Genomic DNA, 18981 nt, shown 5'->3' on the forward strand with positions numbered 1-18981 from the left:
CGTAGCTTTAAGTTTTCTGACATCTTCAGGACAGAGGAGTTTTACGCTTCTTTGCAGTTTCTTGGTAACGTGATGTAACATCACGTGTGTTTTTTTTGTGTTTTTAACTTTGAAAGAGAGAAAAAAGAGGCTGGTGAGGGAACGACTGTTTATAGCTGCTATAACGTAAGTGAGAACAGGAAATAACTTGTTCCACGGACTTTCCTCAACATTAAATGTAGCTATAAATGGATAAAACATACTGAATGACGTGTCATTCTTTAATAAATAAAAACTGTAATTGGCAAATTGCTGTGGTGTAAGAGGAATAAAACACTTCAGGGTGGTAACAGTAACTCTTCGCTTGATCACACCATCCTGTCGTTAATTATTTTACTATAACAGCACAACATAGTGTTTTATTCCTTACTTATTCCTGCAAAGCAGAGAGTAAAGAAAAAAGAAAGAACCATGATGCATCTTACATAAAAACAGCTTTATTTCTATACAGGGTTTTACAAAAATAAAGGAATAATAATAATAATAATAATAATAATAATAATAATAATAATAATAATAATATGCAAATACTGTGTAAAAACTATTAAATGTCTACTATAACTACTGTTGTACATTGGAGTATTTCCTCGAGAGCAGCTTTTCTTTAAAGGGAGAGTAAATAGCAACAGTGGTCAGTGTGGCTGATACACACATTAGTTAACTCAAAAGTTTTATAACTCCTTATAGACATTCTTCACATCTTAAAAAAAAGCTTCTTTTTGAAAGGTTTTAGCATTTTTTTTTTTTTTTAAATCAAAGTCTTGCCGATTGAGCTTGCCGAATGAGGTGGGAATGAAGCAGATAAACATTATTATACACGTTAATAAATATATAAAGGGTCAAAAACACATCCTTATACACAAGAATGAATAAATAAATAACTTAGATGCAAAAATAAATATTTGACCTATGAAGCATACAGTAAATGCTAAGAGATGCACAGCATCCATGTTGTAGCACAACGACAAAACGCATTGCAGTCGGTAGCAACATTAAGGACAGAAATAAAGATTTGCCTGATGACATCTTAATGCTAATCCTGGTGTTATGCTACTGCTGGTGTTACATCGCTGACCGGATTCGTATCAGTTCACCTGTTAGCCATCACATTAAAGCTGGCGCATTACAGCAATTTCCCACTTTTCCTAAATGACGTCAATCAGCCATGTTTGCTGTCTGACGTTTGCACTGCAGCTATGAGGCTAATGTAGCTAACCACTAGCTAAATTATGAGGCTAATGTAGCTAACCACTAGCTAAATTTTAGTGAAGGAAATTTTAAGAAAAAAAAACATACTTTTCAGTCCTTACTCAAAAAAATCTCAAAATCTATGAAACTTTTTCTATTTTTCTGTTTTTTTCTTAGTAAGATGTTGTCTTAAAATCCACCATTAAATCTAAAGATGTACGTTGATTTAACATTAAATTTACTAAATTAGCTAGTTCAGTTTTAAATTAGTTTGTTTAATTAGCTAGTTGGCTAGTTAAATTTTGTAAATTACCTTGATGAATTAGCTAGCTAGTTAGGTTTTGTAAATTAGCTTGATGAAATAGCTAGCTAGTTAAGTTTTGTTTTCATTGCTGATGTCCTTTAGCATTCTTTCAAACAGGATCATTAACATTAGCTAACAGGCAAACCAAATTCTAGGTTGGTCTAGGTTTGAGTTAGAACAATATTTTCCTTAAGACAGATTGCTTATCGGACTAGCTAGTGTGACTTATTGAATGCATAAGCATGAACAAAACCTCACCATTACATAGGCAGCCATCTTGGACAACCAGAATCACTGTCTTCCCTAGTTCCCTAGGTATAAGTTCACCTCCTAGACTCCTCCTAATCCTCCTAGACTCTGTCTCCTAATATGGATGGCAATATAGTTGCACTTTCAGTCTTAAATCTTAAAAAACAACTTACAAGTTTAAAATTTAGAAATGATTTTATGTAGCATATCGATGTCATTTAAAGATTGTTGGTGATACAGACTTCCATTCCTTGCTAGATACTAAACATTAGCCTCGTAGCCTGAGTGTTAAAGTAAATACAGAGAAACGCTGGACTTCAAGCATGTCTTGATTGGGTGAAAGTTTAAGAAGGAAAATCACATACATTTTTTTTCAACAAAGTAATCCTTAAAGCGTTTATGGACCTTTTCATCAGTTCCCTTAACAGTCCACAGCTTTGTGTACGAATGGTTTAATTCAGTTTATATTTTAAGTTTATAAAATCATGTATAATAATAGCTTTTGTAATTTAGGCAGTGTGTGATATGTTAACCTGAATGTCAAAAATTACAATCCGCTTTTGCTCAAACAATATAAAATGGTTTCATCCGTTATTGGCGGATATACACACTCAAAGCTCTGACGTCCTTCAGTAACAAATGGACAAATGGAACGTTCCATGTTATTATAGTCTTGCAATGTTTCTTGCCAAGTTTCTCATGACTAGTTCTTGAGCAATCCATCAGCGTCCATTGTGGCTCCATCGTCTACCTTCCAAAGAACTTCTCCATGCCATGCTCCAACCTCGGGCGAGTCCGGCATCAATCTGAGCTTTTTCACTCTGGTTTTGGGAATATAAAAGGCTGAATGCATACATGGTGCATGTCACAGAAGCCTTGCTGTCTCCTTCCGCTGGAACAGCTTTCCTCCCAGAATGCCTCCTATTCCTGTAATCCCAATTTCAGGAATCCCACTGGCTCCATGTTGCCTCTCTTTCTCGAGGGGGATCGATTGCTTTTCTCCTCCTCTGACTCTGACTTAGCCCACGCACTTGCAGTCCAAGGCCGAGACATTCTCGATGGTCCTCCATGTTGTGGACGTGTCCATGAAGGAGACAGACTTGTACGCCGTGGGTCGGCAGCAGGGTCTGGTGCTGACCTTGCGTGCTGTTCGTTTCGGCAGGCTGCCGTTGGTCAGCAGAGCCCGCAGCGCTGCGTCATAGTTCCCCCGTGCACTCTGGCACAAACCCACGCAGAATTTAAAGAGCACAATCTCGTCCGAGTCGTAACCCATCCCCAGGTCCCTCACTCGCATCTCACGTCTCTCCAGGTGGCAGTCACCGTTGCTCTGGCCCCGCCCCTCATCCTCGCCCTTTTCCTTCTCTTTCTTCTTCTTCTTCTTTTTCTTGCGTGAGCCCTTGGACTGAGCATCAGAGGCATCTGAGGAACGTGGGGAACGCTCCCACCGAGCTGGACGCTCCTCCTCTACTAGAACCGAGGGTTCTGAAGGACAAGAAAGAATATCGTCACCTACCATTTTAATCAGTTTTATCTTTATTATTTTAAAATGTTATTTAGATCAGAGACCAATCCCTTTGTAGCTATTTGCTTAATTGTTTTAAAATTTGTTCTATTTGTAAAATTCCTAAAATTGGTCACTTGACAATTTTTCCTTTCTGGTTTGTTGGCAAGAGAGATTTCATTTTAACCAGATCTAATCACTAAAATCAAATAAACCTTTAAGATAATGTTTGCAAAAAAAATCAGACAAGATCATTTTCAGCCAGCAAACTTACCAAAAACGTTATGCCATGGAGAATGGCCGTTTCCATCTCCCATCTCCTCGTCTTCCTCGGGTAGAGCGTCAAACGGCTGCTCATCCAGCATGGTCGTAACTAAACCCACTGCATCCACGGGGTCTTCGCTAAAAACGGGCCTGTCTCCAACTACTAGGGGCAGCAGAGACACAAGCACCCAGACCACCATCTGCAGGAAAAGAAGTTCAGAAGTTCTTGCATTCAAAAGTTCAGCAGCAGCAATGGTATTATCTTGACATCCTTGATCGTCCTTCTATCTACCTTCCAGTTTCTGCTTTGAAATGTGGCATCAGTGGCTGCAGATAACATTGCGAACAGTCCTCGCTTAGCTCGACCTCTCCTCCACCTTCTCCCACCTGCACAGAGAAACGTTGCGTCACCCTTTTCTCAAAGTAAATTTAAATCTAAACTTAAATGCAACATATAGGCGACGTGTACACCTCCACGCATCCATGCATCAACATTTATAAGCAAAAGCGTACTGTTAATCAAGAATACACAATGCCTTTGGAAAGTGTGCTCATAATCACGGAGAGCATGGCCCCAAGTTGGCATGCGGGTGCGACAAAGCTACAGTGTCCTGTAAATAAACAGCTGTAAGGGAAACCCTGAGAAACTCTCTGGGTTTGATGAGATTAGCTCTGTGTAAAAAGAAGCACGCTGGGGGATTCTGGGTCTCCCAAAACCACAGAGATGCAGCGCGGTTGATAAGGCTTCCCAGCAATGCAGATGTTTACTGACTCACTGCAGCGTGTGAGTCATTGAGCTCGCACCGGAGGCCTCTGATTTATATCAGGGTTGAAACGAGGCCGGCAAGGACTGGGCCATTATTTACACACTGAAGATGACTAATGGGTAAATTAGCAGAGCGTGTCACGCTTAGCCTCATGGCCGATTTTATAGAGGCACAGTTGTCCGAGGACGACAGGATGATTTCTGGCCTTGAACACTTTCCATTTTAAGGAGGATCAGAGACAAGAAAGATGAAAGATGGCCACCTGGGTTTGGAGCCATCATGTCTCCAAGTCACATCGCATAAAACTGGGCAAAGTGTTTATGCTCTATTAATAATAATTCACACGACTGATCTCAAAACAGCTTTTTTCGTTTTGTAGTAGCATGGGTCATGCAGCAGGTGGCAGTGTGTAACATGAGCCTCAGGATTGATCTGAGATTTATGTGGTCTATCTGAGGCTCATGGAATCACAGCAATAAATACAATTAAATTACACTTACAACCAATAAATTTGAATTTATTCTTTTGGAAGAGGCCTATCCAAAAAAAAAAAAAACATTCAAAGGCAGAAGACATGCAAGGTAAAGAAGCTAAAACTCAACAGGACACAGCTGAGAGTGTTTTTAACCTGAAAGACAAGAATTTGTCCTGGAGAACAATCTTCATTTAGCAAAGAACGTCCTGGTACGTCACCCAAAAGTTGTTTTTAGGACAATATGAACAAAATATGCACATATTGCAATTGGACAAAAAAAAGAAGAGAAACATCTGCACTTTTCCTTCATTTTTTCAAAGAAATGATGCCATAGATTCTATAAATATGCAAATTAGGAAAGTCAGCCAACTCTACATGCCACACCCCCTTTCCTTAAAACAGCACTGTCCTAACAAATGATTTTTGAATACTGCAAACTGATAGGCTGTTTGTTTTATGACAAATTCAAATATCACCTATTTGTACTCTGTCAACTGAAGAACACAGTAAACTACTGCTTGCTTGACAATTTATACACTTTGACCAGTTCTCTGAAAACATACAATCATTAGAAACCCATTTTATAAAGTTTAGTCCAACATATTGCTTGACTGTATAAAGTTTGTACATCAAGTATCAGGAATAAAACACTCCGTGTCGTGCCGTTAGTGGAAAATAATCAACAGTGGGGTGTTGTGATGAAGCAGAGTTACTTTTACCACCCCGAAGGTGATTATTTTCCTATTACAGCCACGTCCCAAAGAATTAAGTTCCAGCGATTACGATTTGTATTAATTAAAGAATGATACATCATACTTTTATCTTTTATCCATTTATTGTTACGTATAATGTTGTTGAATACAAAATAATAAGATGAAAAAACCCACAGCTTGTCATGTTACCAAGAAACCTCAAGTATTTAACTCCTCTGTCCTGAAGATGTCGGAAAACATAAAGTTACAGCTTTACCTCTGTTACAAAGTGCTGACACTGGAGACTCCTTCCATAAATGTTAATCACATAGACATCTCCTTACAGAAAACTTGACCATATCAGTGATTTTTTTGGTCTTTTTATTAATGTCCACCGTATGTGAATGAGCTGTTACTATAGAAACGATAATGTATTAGAACGAGTGCATTAATATAAACAACAGAGATAATGTCAGAAGCAACACACACTCCGAGAAGGAAATATTTTCAGCAGTGTTATAAACAGTGGCTCTAATGCACTTCTGTCTGTATGGATTGTACACAAACATGAACCTGCGCTCAAAGTTCCCTGAAATCCTCTGTGTTGAATCCGGAATAGTGAGTATCCCAATATATATATATATATATATATAAAACGCATTACATAAACACCCACAAACAGCTATAAATGTTTCAGTCAACAACGTAAAAAACTCCTGCATACATCTGTTTGTCCATGTTCCTCAACATATATAATCTCAACTAAACCTCTGATATCAAACCACATCAGCACAGCCGCGTCCAAAAGGCTGAGTCGTTTGATTGGTTATTATAAATTTATTATAAATAAAATGGTAGTCACGTCATTCCTTTTAATTCAAGAATGCATTATTTAAACAACATCTCTGGACACAGTATCCCATTTTTCCACGATTCTTCTCCATCAGCCATGCCGTGTGTTTAGTGCCTGTTTAGGTTCTTTAGTTTTGCACTGGAGCTACGAGGCTAATTTTGCTAACAAATCAGGAAAGCTTATTGCTACCATTTTAGCATCATGCAAACTGCATGCCTAAATGACTCTCTCTCACACACAGACACACACAAACACAAACACACAGTCCTGCCTAAAAGCTGTCATTTAGCTCAGGAACACCATTTGGACATAAACTTTCACTCACTTTCATAAAATATGTTTATATTTTAAAAATTATAGCTTTTTTAGCCAAACTTTTCCTTTAAAACTGTTTAGCTGTGTGAGAAATTCTTTTTTATGTTCACAGTTTCATGCTGTCATCTCCTTATGACCAAGTGACATGTTGTTCATGAACAGGTCGACTCTTTGATTCGACTCTTTGGGCCGGCTCTTTAGGTGAATGTTGAGAGCTGGCTCAATTCTTTATTGTTTTTGCAGACACCTTCAGTCTAATTTGGTCAAAACACTGCGGTGTAAAACTCATGAGCTGTTTATTAGTGTGAATCTTCATCCTGCTCAGGGTAGCGATGCCGTTCTATGTTCCTTTTGTTAATGATCTAATAATTGCTGAATGTCCTCGGCAGCCACATTTATGTAAGGAATAAAACACTCAGTGTTGTGCTGTTATGGTAAAATAATCAACGACAGGGTTTTGTGATGAAGCAGAGTTACTATTACTACCCTAAAGTTTATTGTTTTCCTGTAACAGTGTGATCTGAAGTGTGTCATTACTCAAATCATCAATTTGCCCACGATTACAATATTTTAAAATCTGATTTAGAACAGAATGAGTCATTCAGGAGCCGAAAGAGTCGACTGGTAAACCGAGCCAAATGATCTGACTCACTGAAAAGAGCTGGAATTCCCATCAATACTAATCACTAACACTTGATACTGACTCAGTGTGCTCTGGTACGAGTTACAGATTTCTACATCTATAGTGGTTACTGCTTTCAGTCAATAGGAACATGCTGTTTTGTAGTTAAGTATGAGTTAGATTAGATAATTTAGAAAAATAAAAACAGGTGTGCCCTGTGATGGACTGGCATCCCATCCAGGGTGTATTCCTGCCTCACACCCAGTGGTCCCGGGAGAGGATCCAGATCCGGCATGATGTGACTGCAGCTTGGTTGGTGTTTAGGTCTGTACAGGTCATTTTGTATTCTCTCTCTCTCTCTCTCTCTCTCTCTCTCTCTCCCTCTCTCTCCCCTCAGGACTTCCTGTAAGCTAAACTCTCATGCTGCTGAAGAGTTCACAGTTGAAGACGTGAGCAGCGTCTGCTTCCCAAACACACTGCAGGACACAATTGAGGTTTATGAAGCAAGAAATTCCTGCAGGCACAATTCGAGACAATTTACTGCTGATTGTCTCATGAAAGTCACATTCATGGTTCATGTGACAATAATTAGGGGAAATTTGTTTATAAATGTTAGTTTGCAAAATTTCACTTGAGGAATAATAAGTAAATAAAACAAAGAGACGCATATTAAACATTAGTGAGCTTCAGTAAATTAGGTTTTATTTCACTGTAAGGCCAACCTCCTCTCTGTTTTCATTCTTTGCTGTGCAAGAACCAATCACAATCCTTTCTGTACCTAGGCAAGCTCTGATTGGTTGGAGTGTGAAGCTAACCAGAATGGAGTTACGTTAAAACTAAGAACAATATTGAAATCTTTTATAAATAACATTAAAACACAAAGGAAATATCGATACTGGTAAAATTTTGATTATTATCTTGCAGTATCAAACATTTTATATGATAATTTGTGATCTTATGACCATTTTTATTAATTTATTTAGTTATGAATGGTTAAGATGAGGGGAGGGATTAGGATTTGTGTGAGTCAGGATAAATATAAATACAGTTATCATACTTTTGTAAGCTTAGCCAGTGTTATGCTACTAGATTTAGGTCATTATACTGCCAACAATGCAAGTTACATGCCACCCGATGCTTCTTGGCTCTTCATCATTCACAAAATATGTTGAGAGTCAACTCTGTGAAGTGTGCAAAGCATCAAAAAAATCAGCAGTGCAGGACTCGAAAAGTTTCCACCAGAATTCCAGATCAAACGTTCCAGTTCACTCCAGCCTTAAAGCTTAGGAACAGTGTTTCATTCTTTCATTCTCGGCACTGCTGGTGCACCTGGTAGTGTTTTAGAAGCACCTCAGTGCTCCTCATGTATCAGAGCTTTTCTCATGCGAGTGTTGTCGGTGCCCGTGGGGTCGAACCAGGCGGCCCCGATCATGAGGAGCTCCAGAGAGAGTGTCTGTGATGGCCTCTGTGCTGATTAAAGCCTTGCTCAGCCAGTTCCAATCCGGCACTTCCCTCCGCCCTCAGGCTCAATCCCGGTAGAAAAAACAGGAAAGCAGGACCGCTGCATGATCGTGACAAATATGGGAGCGAAGTCTGGTATCAGGGCTCAGGATGCAACTGAGGGTGAGAGTATTGGCCACTTTTGCCATTTCACTATTGGTAGAGTTGGGAAATGTATATATAAAAGCTCATGGGATACGATTATTAGTCACACAGTCACATAGATTATGTTCCTTTCCAAACCTGAAGTCTTATCCAGGATCTACATGGAAAACAACGCAAAATGTTTAAGTTGGACAGGTGAGGTCTGAAAGTGTGGAACCACCCATGGTTCTGTGGAGTTCAGGAGCCAAATTACTGAAATGATCAAATTGCTTTTACTGAAATACTGAACACAAACACTCAAAATGCTTATACTCAAATAGTCAAATGGACAAATATACAAATAGTCAAATTGCTTATAAGCAAACAGTCAGATGGGCAAGTACTCAAATGGTCACATACTCAAATACTCTAACTGCTTATTCACAAATAGACAAGTAGTCAGACACTTAAATTCTCAAAATTTTAATTACTTATAGTCAAATAGTCAATATGCAAATAGTCAAATTGCTTATACATAAAAAATCAGATGGTCAAATACCTGAATTGCTTATACTCAAATAATCAAATGGGCAAATATTTAAATGGTCACAAACTCAAATACTCAAGTGGACAACATTCTCAAATAGTCAATATTCTGATAGCTTATACTCAAATGCTCACCGTTCATCTTCAGTAAGCACTTTATCCTGGTCTGGGTGGCGGTGGATCTGGAGCCTAACCCGGGAACAGAGGGTGTGAGGTGAAAATACACCCTGGATGAGATGCCAGTTCATCACTGGGCACCATACACAACATTCACACACTTGTTCACACCTAGAGTCAGTTTTGCATTGCCAATCCTCTGCCTGGAGGAAACCCACACGGACGTGGAGAGAACATATGAAACTCCACATAGAATAACCCAAGCTCAGGCTACAAGGGACCCTGGAGTGATGAGGTTGCACTTACACTACCCACTTATACTCAGATTCTTAATAATCAAATACTCAAACTCAAACTCGGTTTGTGTGGGATTTGTGAGAAATCCCTCGGGAGCAGACGGGAGTGGGATTTAAAAAACAGTTCTGTGTACACCTCTAAACCAAAAAGACGAAGCAGATCTTTGTTAGGATGTCTGGTCATCACCTACAGAGTATAAATGATGGAAAAAGTGCGAGGTCTGCATTCTTTCACTGCATCTCGCTCGGCCACTGCCATTAGAGGTGTTTCATGTGCCAGCTCTACCTGTCAGAAAAGATGAGGTGTTTCTGAGAGTTGGATCGGCCGTCCTAAATCAACCAAGCAATAAAACGCACCTGGTGCGAGCCTGATCGCTGCCAGACACGCTTTCATCGGAGGGTGTGAACTCCAGCCTGCACATGTACGAGTACTGAGTAATGTATTTACTGTATCAGTGTTCACACTGCTTCATCAACATCAGTCTTCACTCAGAGAGAGGTTTAGCCAGCGTGTGAAGTTTATAACTCCCCTCTCTTTCGTGCACTTCCTCAGTTTATGAGGGTCTGTATTTTGACCTCGTTCAGCCGTCTAAAGTGTCAATTCCACAACACGCGAAGTGCTCGTGGTGCAAAATTCTCAGCTAATCGTGGCATGTCTGCTAGCATGAAATCCGAGCGTATAATTTAATAATCCCTCTCAGGGAGAAAGCAGGATCTCATTACTGTCAGACTCGAGTCGCTGCAGAGTTTCAGCGGCAGCGAACGCTGCCAGGAAGACGATTTAGCTCTCAAAATCCCGCAGATCTCCTCTTTTTCTGTTCTTCTTTTTTAATCTACAATAGTAGAGTGCATGGAAGGTGTGTATTCATCATGTCAGTGAATAGAGAGTAAAGATAATCAGTCATTAAACGTGTTTATTAAAGCACTCAAAAATGAGATGGCTTATTCTGATTAGATTGGTGTTTGAGATAATTTTGTCAGAGCTAAATTCATTGAGATTATCTCAAAAATGTGTATGTTTGGAGGCGGAGCTATGTACACACTCAGTTTGTGATCTCACAAAACATGATCAAAGGCTTGAACGTTTTGTCTGATGAAATCTTTGATGTTACAGTAGATTTTGGCTGATGTTAAATAAATCACTGAATAAATCAAATGACGATGCTAAACAACTGAAATTCCACTTGTGTCAACCTATGACAAATACAAGCTAGTTTCCTAGCAGTTAACTAGACTAGTAGCTAACCTTGATAATGTTAGTTTATATAACATTAGTGATAAACACAACTGCGGTTGTTGTACTGTGACATGATGGGATACTGATGCATAACTGACACTTAGCAAGTTAACTATCCAGCAAGCTAACCTAGCTATTGCTTATTTATCTAATGTTATGGATTAGCAAATTTCTTGTTATATTGTGGCACGTTTTGCTACTGCTAAATAATTTGCTAAGAATATGCTAAAACTAAATTGACCTTTGGTAAATGCAAGGTAGTTTGCTAGCAGTTAACTAGCATGCTAGCAAACATAGCTAATGCTAGTCATGAACTAAATCTTGCTTCTTATGGTAATGTTATATTTTGACAGAATTGGCTATTGCTACTGTTAAAAAAAATTAATTAAATATAAAAATGCTTATCATGACTCATATTAGCTAGTTATCTAATCGGCTAGCTACTTGACATGGCATGAGGATAACTATAGGTTTTCTAATTTGAGCATTGTGTATTTTTTTTATACTATAGCCTGGTATTTTTGGTGTAAAGGTGTAGAGATATTCGTAGACTATTTTTAATTGTTTAATGGACATAGTTTTCAGTGGTTCAAGCATTAAAACTTTAAAATGTAAATGTTTAAATGGCAAATCTCTGATATTTTCTTGCACGTGCCTCAATCAGTCCCTTTATATAATTGATGCAGCTGAATCCAGGCCAATCCGATGAAGCAGCCAGCAGTGTTACTCCACACCGACACACACACACACACACACACACACACACACACACGGATCGCTCAGGTCGAGTGTTTGCACTACAACTCAGCAGTTTGGAGTTCGGCCTTTTATTTTTGCCACTCAAATGCAGCGGCCGCTGTTTGCATTCCACACCGCGCGGCTGCCTGGCCAGTGTGTGTATCTGGCCACTTCCTCTCACTGCCACATCCTCTGTTGCAGACCACACACACACACACACACACACACAAACAGTGTAGAAGGAGAGCCATGCCAAAACATACACACATGCAAATGTTGTCTTGTGGTTTGTCATGTGACTAACAGAAATATCGGACATACACTATTGCATAATTCGTTTTAACACTCTATATATTTTTATAACTTTTTGGTTTAAATGAACTCTCAAAAGCAAAAAATCTAGCCATAATTGAATGTGACTTTATCTAGATTTAATCTAATCAGACAACACAAAAATCATTATCACTCTAATGTGGTATCAATCCACCTCTTAGGCTCCGCCTCCCAGTGTTTAATTGTAATTGGAGCAACGTGACGTGGATGACGATATGATTATTTACCTATAACAGCATGTACCAAAGTGTTTTATTCTTCTTATATCACAGCAATTTGCAATTAATTTTTAATTTATTACTGAGTGAGACGTCATACTTTTTTTTTGTTTATAATTACATTTAATGTCACGGAACATCTGTGAAATGACTTCGTTAAACTTAATTAAACAACTAGATAAAACACACACACACACACAACTTCTCATGTGACTGAGAAACCGCAAAGCAAAAACTCCTCTGTCCTGAAGATGTTGGAAAACTTAAGGTTACAGCTTTACCTCTGACTATTACAAAGTGCTGACACTGGAGACTCCTTCCATTAATGTTACATAAATGTCTCCTTACAGAAAACTTCACGATATTAGATATTTTAAAATTGCACAGTTTTTTTATGGGGAGCGCCCACCTTATACTGTTACTATAGAAACAATAATTTATTAGAACAAGCTCATTAATATAAACCTGTGATTTGCAGCTGCACTACTGTCAGAGCTGCTGTTAAAGAGAATTAATCAACACCTTCCGTCCAATCACAATCCAGAACTCAGCAGCTCTGTGGTGAATAATTGATGTTTTTATAACATCAATGTACATTTTCTAATCGCTTGGTTGCTCTGCACCACAAAAACTGTATTTGAAGGATGACTAAAAGTGCTGAAATGAATAAAAAGCAAACACACAGCTGTATTTCGCAAGATGCGACAGGGAGGAAAGGAATTTACTACTACAAAATCTCAAATCTCTCGTCTCTACACATATCCAGTGAGAGTTTTGGTTTGTGTAACGACCAAGTCCTGTTGCTCTTGAACGCCATCCTGAACAAACAGTTTCAGCAGCTTCATCGAAGTGGCTTTGCCGCTCGCTATGATAACCAAATACAGCCCGTGATTAAACGCATTTCAGGAGGGAATGACAGAAAGGGAACACTTGGGTGAGCGAGTCCTTAAATGGGAATAAATTAAAGGGGGAGAGGGGCAACAGAGGAGATACGGTTTCACTCCAGAGGATTTGTCTGAACAGCCACAGAGTCCTTGACAGGAAAAAAAAGCAGGAGATCGCGCTTTATTAATAAACAGGCTATATAAAAAGAATCCCGAGGAGCAAAGATCCAATCACAGAGATTAAAAATATGGTAGTAATGAAATCAGCATGGAAAGAAGTTATGCTATTGTGGTCTACATAATGATGAAAACATTTTAAGGTGCAGCATGTTAACATACCACTAACTTTTCACACTGTTCCTCTCAACAAACAGGCTGTTTTGGCCACCTGAACGCACAATTTAGCATGTTCCAATCATGACTAAGCAAAGCTCATCCTCCCATCCAGCATCTCTAACTTTCCAGATGAATCCTCAGGTCATTACACCCTGACAGCCTGGACAGCGTATAGCTTGTGTACTCTAGCTCACGTCTCATTTGTTCAAATTAAGCTCAGGGTAGAGGGAAAAAAGGGCAGCCATTAGTGCGTCTGGATGAACAAACGGCATTCAAAGAGTTTCCATGTCCTGGCCGAGCTGTTCAAAGGCCCCGACGGCACCATGATTAATGCATCTGACCTGGCAATTGCAGAAGAATACGGCTTATTGTATTAAACAACCACTTCCAGCCACAAAAAAGCTGGTGTGCAATAAACCTATTTAACGTACTTCACTTTCAAAAAGGAAAAAAAAAGAATAAAAGGATCTAGTGGGAGATGATCCGATAAAGAGAAAAAAGGTAATAACATCGTTCATCTGGGCGAATGGGTGAGAAACCAGACGGGAGGGGAAAAAAATGAAACAAACAGAATCAAGAAAAGCAAGTCAAGCGAGAGAGAAACACAGCCCCGTTCACCTTTTGAGGCTTTTTTGAAAGCTACAAAAGCGGTTTGTGAGATATTTGAGGCACTGGCGTTTAAACAGATCCAGACTCCGGACTGCCCCGTTGCCCTGTGGCACTTTTACTCCGGCTGTGGCACAATCAGGGCTAATTACCCAGCAGTGTCAAAGGCTAAGCTTACAGGGACAATTTTGTGGCTAAAACCGGGCTGGAAGGACAATTACGCCGCATTTTGCGGTCAGCAAGAGAAGGTGAAGGGGCGCCGGGGTGTATCAAAATGAACGGGTCATGCTCTTTCTTCGTGACCACAAAGTGAAATGAAATGAATTCCAACTCTTCAAGTGGAACATCCGTGGCACCGGTTTACCACCGTGTTACATTTCTGTCCGGTCAAAAGTCTCGATACACCGCGTAATAGGAAAGGCAGCGTGTCGAAGCTTTACAATGTGAAGTACAAGGCTGTAGACATGTTTCATTGCTTCATCTTTGTGTTGTGAACAAGATTAAAGTGTCGTAACTCAGCTCTAGACATCCACAAGCAAACATTTCCCAGCTTGCGGGGACAGAGGGTCTTTTAGACTGTTGCGTTGACCCCTAGTAAGGTTGGAGCCTAGGTCAGCTGAGGTCAAAGTGTGTGCACTTATAAAGCAAAGTAACAGGACACTGCCAGTTAAGTGTTGGTCTTTCACACACTCATGCTCGCAAATTTGTAAGAATTCGCAACGGATATCTAAAGTCGAGCATGGTTAAAGAAACACTCCGGCATTTTTTAAAACTTTTCCGACTAATCTCTATCCATCGTGTATGTATCGGACATGTGACTACCACTGAGAAGAACTTTAACAGAAAAGTACAGAAAATCTGTTTACTCCAAACTCGCTTTAAGTCTAAGGGCAGCTGTTAGACAATATAATGCACATTCAAAACTTATGCTGAAATGAAAAAGACAAACCTGAAACAAAGATTTACCAAAGCTCATCTCATAGATTTTTATCTGTATTTAACTTTCCAGCATTTATTGTAGTTCCAGTTCCTTACATTTTCCAGAAGGTTCTGTGGTATATCTATGAGCTGTGGTAACATAAAGACAAATTCCTCCTTCTAAAAAAGTAGTTCCAGCTCTAAAGGCATCAATTATACAGATTTAGAGCTTCATTTAAAAGAAAACTTTGACTGAAGAATTTATGAAAGTGGATTACAGAAATATGTGTTCCCTAAATTAACATCCTTTCATGAGGCTCGACAACTGCCCTTAGACTTCCATTATAAGTGAGTTTGGAGTACACACGTCTTACGTTATTTTTTCAGGACAGGAAAACGTGTTGAAATCCTAGTCTGTGATAATCACACGTGTACTACACATGCAGTGGATAAAGATTAGGTTGAAAAACCCTGGAGTATTCTTTTAATAACATATTTGGCGTATTAACATATCAACAGCTTTTTAACTGTAAAAGCATATAGATCACACTGTACATCAGATCCCATAATAACATAGCAGTTTTGAGCGATTATCGTCCGACATCCAGATGGTAACAATATTCTTGTGCATCTTTACACACTCCCCCGCTCTTTCACACTCTCTCTGTGTCACGCACACACTCACAAACTTTCTCCCACCATCTCTTTCACTATCGCATGCCCATTAAACATCACCGTCCTTGACAGGTTTATGTGGCCTGAACATATACAACAACTCAGATCTCACGACTCGGGATGAAGACTCACGCCAAAGGCATGCCATTAAGAAGTTTAAAACACACTCATCACCATTAGAGGAAGGTCTTTTCCAATCACACTGCTGGATTTAGCAGATTTGAGGAAAAAGGAGATGAAAGAACATGTGTAAATCATATTTTCCTGCCAGTAATGTGCTAGGAAACACGGATGCAGAGCATAAGCTAGTTAATGATTAAAGGTTACAATTTAGCTAGCTAGCAAAAAGTTATACAACAAACTATGTAAAAACACAGCGACGATGGAAATAACAAAAATATCCGCAATATCAATATTTTTATCAGAAGTGTTGGTAAATTAGCTGACATTCAAGACACAACTATCCAGAAACAAGAGCAAAACATCGACAAAATTAATAATTTCCCCAGAAATGTTTAAAAGCTGAAATTGAAGAGAAAAACATCTGGAAACAAGACACAATCATCTGGAATATCAACATTTTCCTTAGAAATGCTGGTAAATGAGCTGAAAATTTAGTTAGCTAGCAAATAGCTGTAAAAACAGACAATGTAAAAACACAGAGTTAGTGGAAACAAGACCAAACCTTTGGGAATGATGGTAAATGTGCTGAAAATCTTAGCTAGCTAGCTAGAAAACAGCTGTTAAGACTTTTATACAGATAATGTAAAAACTCTATGACAGAGCAAACAAGACCAAACCATCCGGAACATCAACATTTTCCTCAGAAACAATGGTAAATTAGATGAAAATTTAGCAAGCTAGCGAATGAAGAGCTGTTAAGTGTTTGATACAGTCAAAGTAAAAACCCATTGATGGCTGTTTGCTAGCTAAATTGTCAGCTAACATTTCTGAGAAAAACTTGACAGACAATGTAAAATCACTATGACAGGTCAACAGACAAAATAAAAAGACAGTGGCAGTGAAAACAAGACAAAACAACCTGAAATATCAACGTTTTCCTCAGAAATGTTGGAAAATTAGCTGAAGATTTAGCTAAATAGCTAGAAATCAGCTGTTAAGTCTATTATACACACAATGTGAAATCCCAATGAGAGTGAAAACAAGATAAAAACATACAGAATATCAACTTTTTCCTCAGAAATGTTGGCAAATTAGCTGAAAACACAGCTAAATAGCTAGCAACCAACTAGCAGGCAATGACGAGAGACAATGTAAAACACAATGACAGAAGAAACAAGACCAAAAAAATGTGGAATATCAATATTTTTCTTAGAAGTGTTGATAAATTACCTGACAGTTTAGCTAGCTAGCAAAAAGCTGTAAACACAGACAATGTGTTTGATAAAGTGACAGTGGAAACAAGTGGAAACAAGACAAAACATCCACAATATCAACAGTTTCCTCAGAAGTGTTGGTAAATTAGCTGACAATTTAGCTACCTAGCAAAAAGTTGCAAAAACAGACAATGTAAAAACACTATAGCAGTGAAAACAAGACAAAACCATCTGGAATATCAACATTTTCCACAGAACTGTTGGTAAATTACTAAGAAAAGACACTGAAGAACTAAAATTTCACTGTAAATACATTTAGCATCAACTGCTAAGCCAATATGGATTTAGCCATATTGCGAAAATTATGTCAAAAAAACTCTGAGGTAACTTCCAGTCATAAATATTACAAAGGTTAGCAGGTTATATAGAAATTCTACTAAAAATGCTGCATGCTCAGAATTAATGTATCAGGCGTTATTTATTATTTTGTCTCTAAAACAGCCCTTTAGCACCGCCTGCTGTTATAGTGTAGTTTAATGTTTGTCCCATTAGTGTTGTAGTTCACTGCTGTATTGTTCCTGATCTTACTCCTTCTGAAAAATATTTTTAGCAAGAATTCATTAGAAAGCAGTCTTTGTTACTTAAAGAGTTTACCTTATAAGGAGTTTTTGTTTAAACATTAACGCTACAATAATGCTAATTCATGTTAGCACCAAGCTAACCATAGTGTGCCTTAACACGGCATTTCTGAAACTCCTAAAGTAATATGCATTCTGAAAAAACAGCATTAAATGGGCAAATGAAAAAACATATCGGGTTTCTTTGTGGTACAAAGAAGTCGCCAAAAAGGTGTCCTGAAAAATATGTAACGATTTCCTCATGTGACATTCATCATATAAATCTCAGTCAGTGAGTCGCAGTCAGAAACACAAGTTTTTTTTTTTAGCTTGAAGGAATTCAAAGGAAAAACGCTGTCCATGGGAAAAGATGCTGAGAAGAAGAGATTAGGAGATGTTGAGAAGATCCAAAAAAAATAAAAATAAAAATAGAAACCTTGACATGGACTTTATGGAAACGTAATGGGCATGACATCCTCTCAGCACTTGGGCGCTTGTGAAACTCGTACCCTCAACCAGGGTTTATGGTCCACATCTGCAGATTGCGATCATCTGCTTTGAAGTTCAGCCTGAACCTTTCTACCATTTACATCAGGCCAATTACAAAAATAGAGTTTGGACCAGATTGCTGCGTTATCAATCTAATTCATTCAAACAAGCACAAACACAAGCATCTGAAAGATCTGAAATGTTCAGTTAATATCTCGAAAGATTTCGAGATTGCTGGTGAAGGTTGATATTTTTGGTCCACCACTACTATAACTCGTAATAACTGGTCTAAACAACCTCTTGTAGCTTTTTATAATTTGTCAGAGGACATTATCACGAGCCTGAAGTAAAAAAAGCTACACAGCACACTGTCCAGTGTTGAATCAACTCATCTTTAACACCTAATTTAACATGTCAAACTAGACACAAAGGAACACAGCAGGAGCGAAATCAATGCATTACTTTTATTACTTTAAACTCGATTCAAGCTCATTAAATGCCCACAATTCTCACAACTCTTACACTGTTAATACATTTTTAGTTAGATGCAAATGAACATCTTAGCTGCTAATTTAATTTAATTTGACTTAACGCACATTAAAAGCTGACTGGTTGTGGTATCAAGTTTATGACTTAAATCAGAGTTAAAATCAGAAGGCTTTAATTCAACACTTCTAGGGTGAAAAAAGGGTCTACAAATCACAGAAAAATGTCCAGCATTCAATTAACCTCCATCAGAGACACACTTGAACACTGCACATGCTGCTTCAGTGCTCTACAG

General features: G+C 38.5%; 1 protein-coding gene across 3 annotated transcripts in view; it reads right to left on the bottom strand.

Moving 5' to 3' along the window:
• Window positions 1-533: 533 nt before the first annotated feature.
• The window catches only part of LOC113546452 (artemin), a 19804-nt gene continuing 1356 nt past the window's right edge, over window positions 534-18981 (bottom strand). The window contains exons 1-4 of one of the 3 annotated variants that reach the window (XM_053227751.1): window positions 4059-12127; window positions 3838-3932; window positions 3556-3745; window positions 534-3262 (exon numbers count right to left, since the gene is read on the bottom strand). In XM_053227751.1, coding sequence (XP_053083726.1) covers window positions 2799-3262; window positions 3556-3745; window positions 3838-3932; window positions 4059-4131 — 822 coding nt within the window. In that variant the 5' untranslated portion in view covers window positions 4132-12127 and the 3' untranslated portion in view covers window positions 534-2798. Of the gene's footprint in view, window positions 3263-3555; window positions 3746-3837; window positions 3933-4058; window positions 12128-18981 lie in introns of those variants that run through there. The other 2 variants (XM_053227752.1, XM_026946340.3) reach the window with 2 other exon arrangements.

Source organism: Pangasianodon hypophthalmus, chromosome 21 (assembly GCF_027358585.1).
Source record: "Pangasianodon hypophthalmus isolate fPanHyp1 chromosome 21, fPanHyp1.pri, whole genome shotgun sequence".
Lineage (NCBI taxonomy): Eukaryota > Metazoa > Chordata > Actinopteri > Siluriformes > Pangasiidae > Pangasianodon > Pangasianodon hypophthalmus.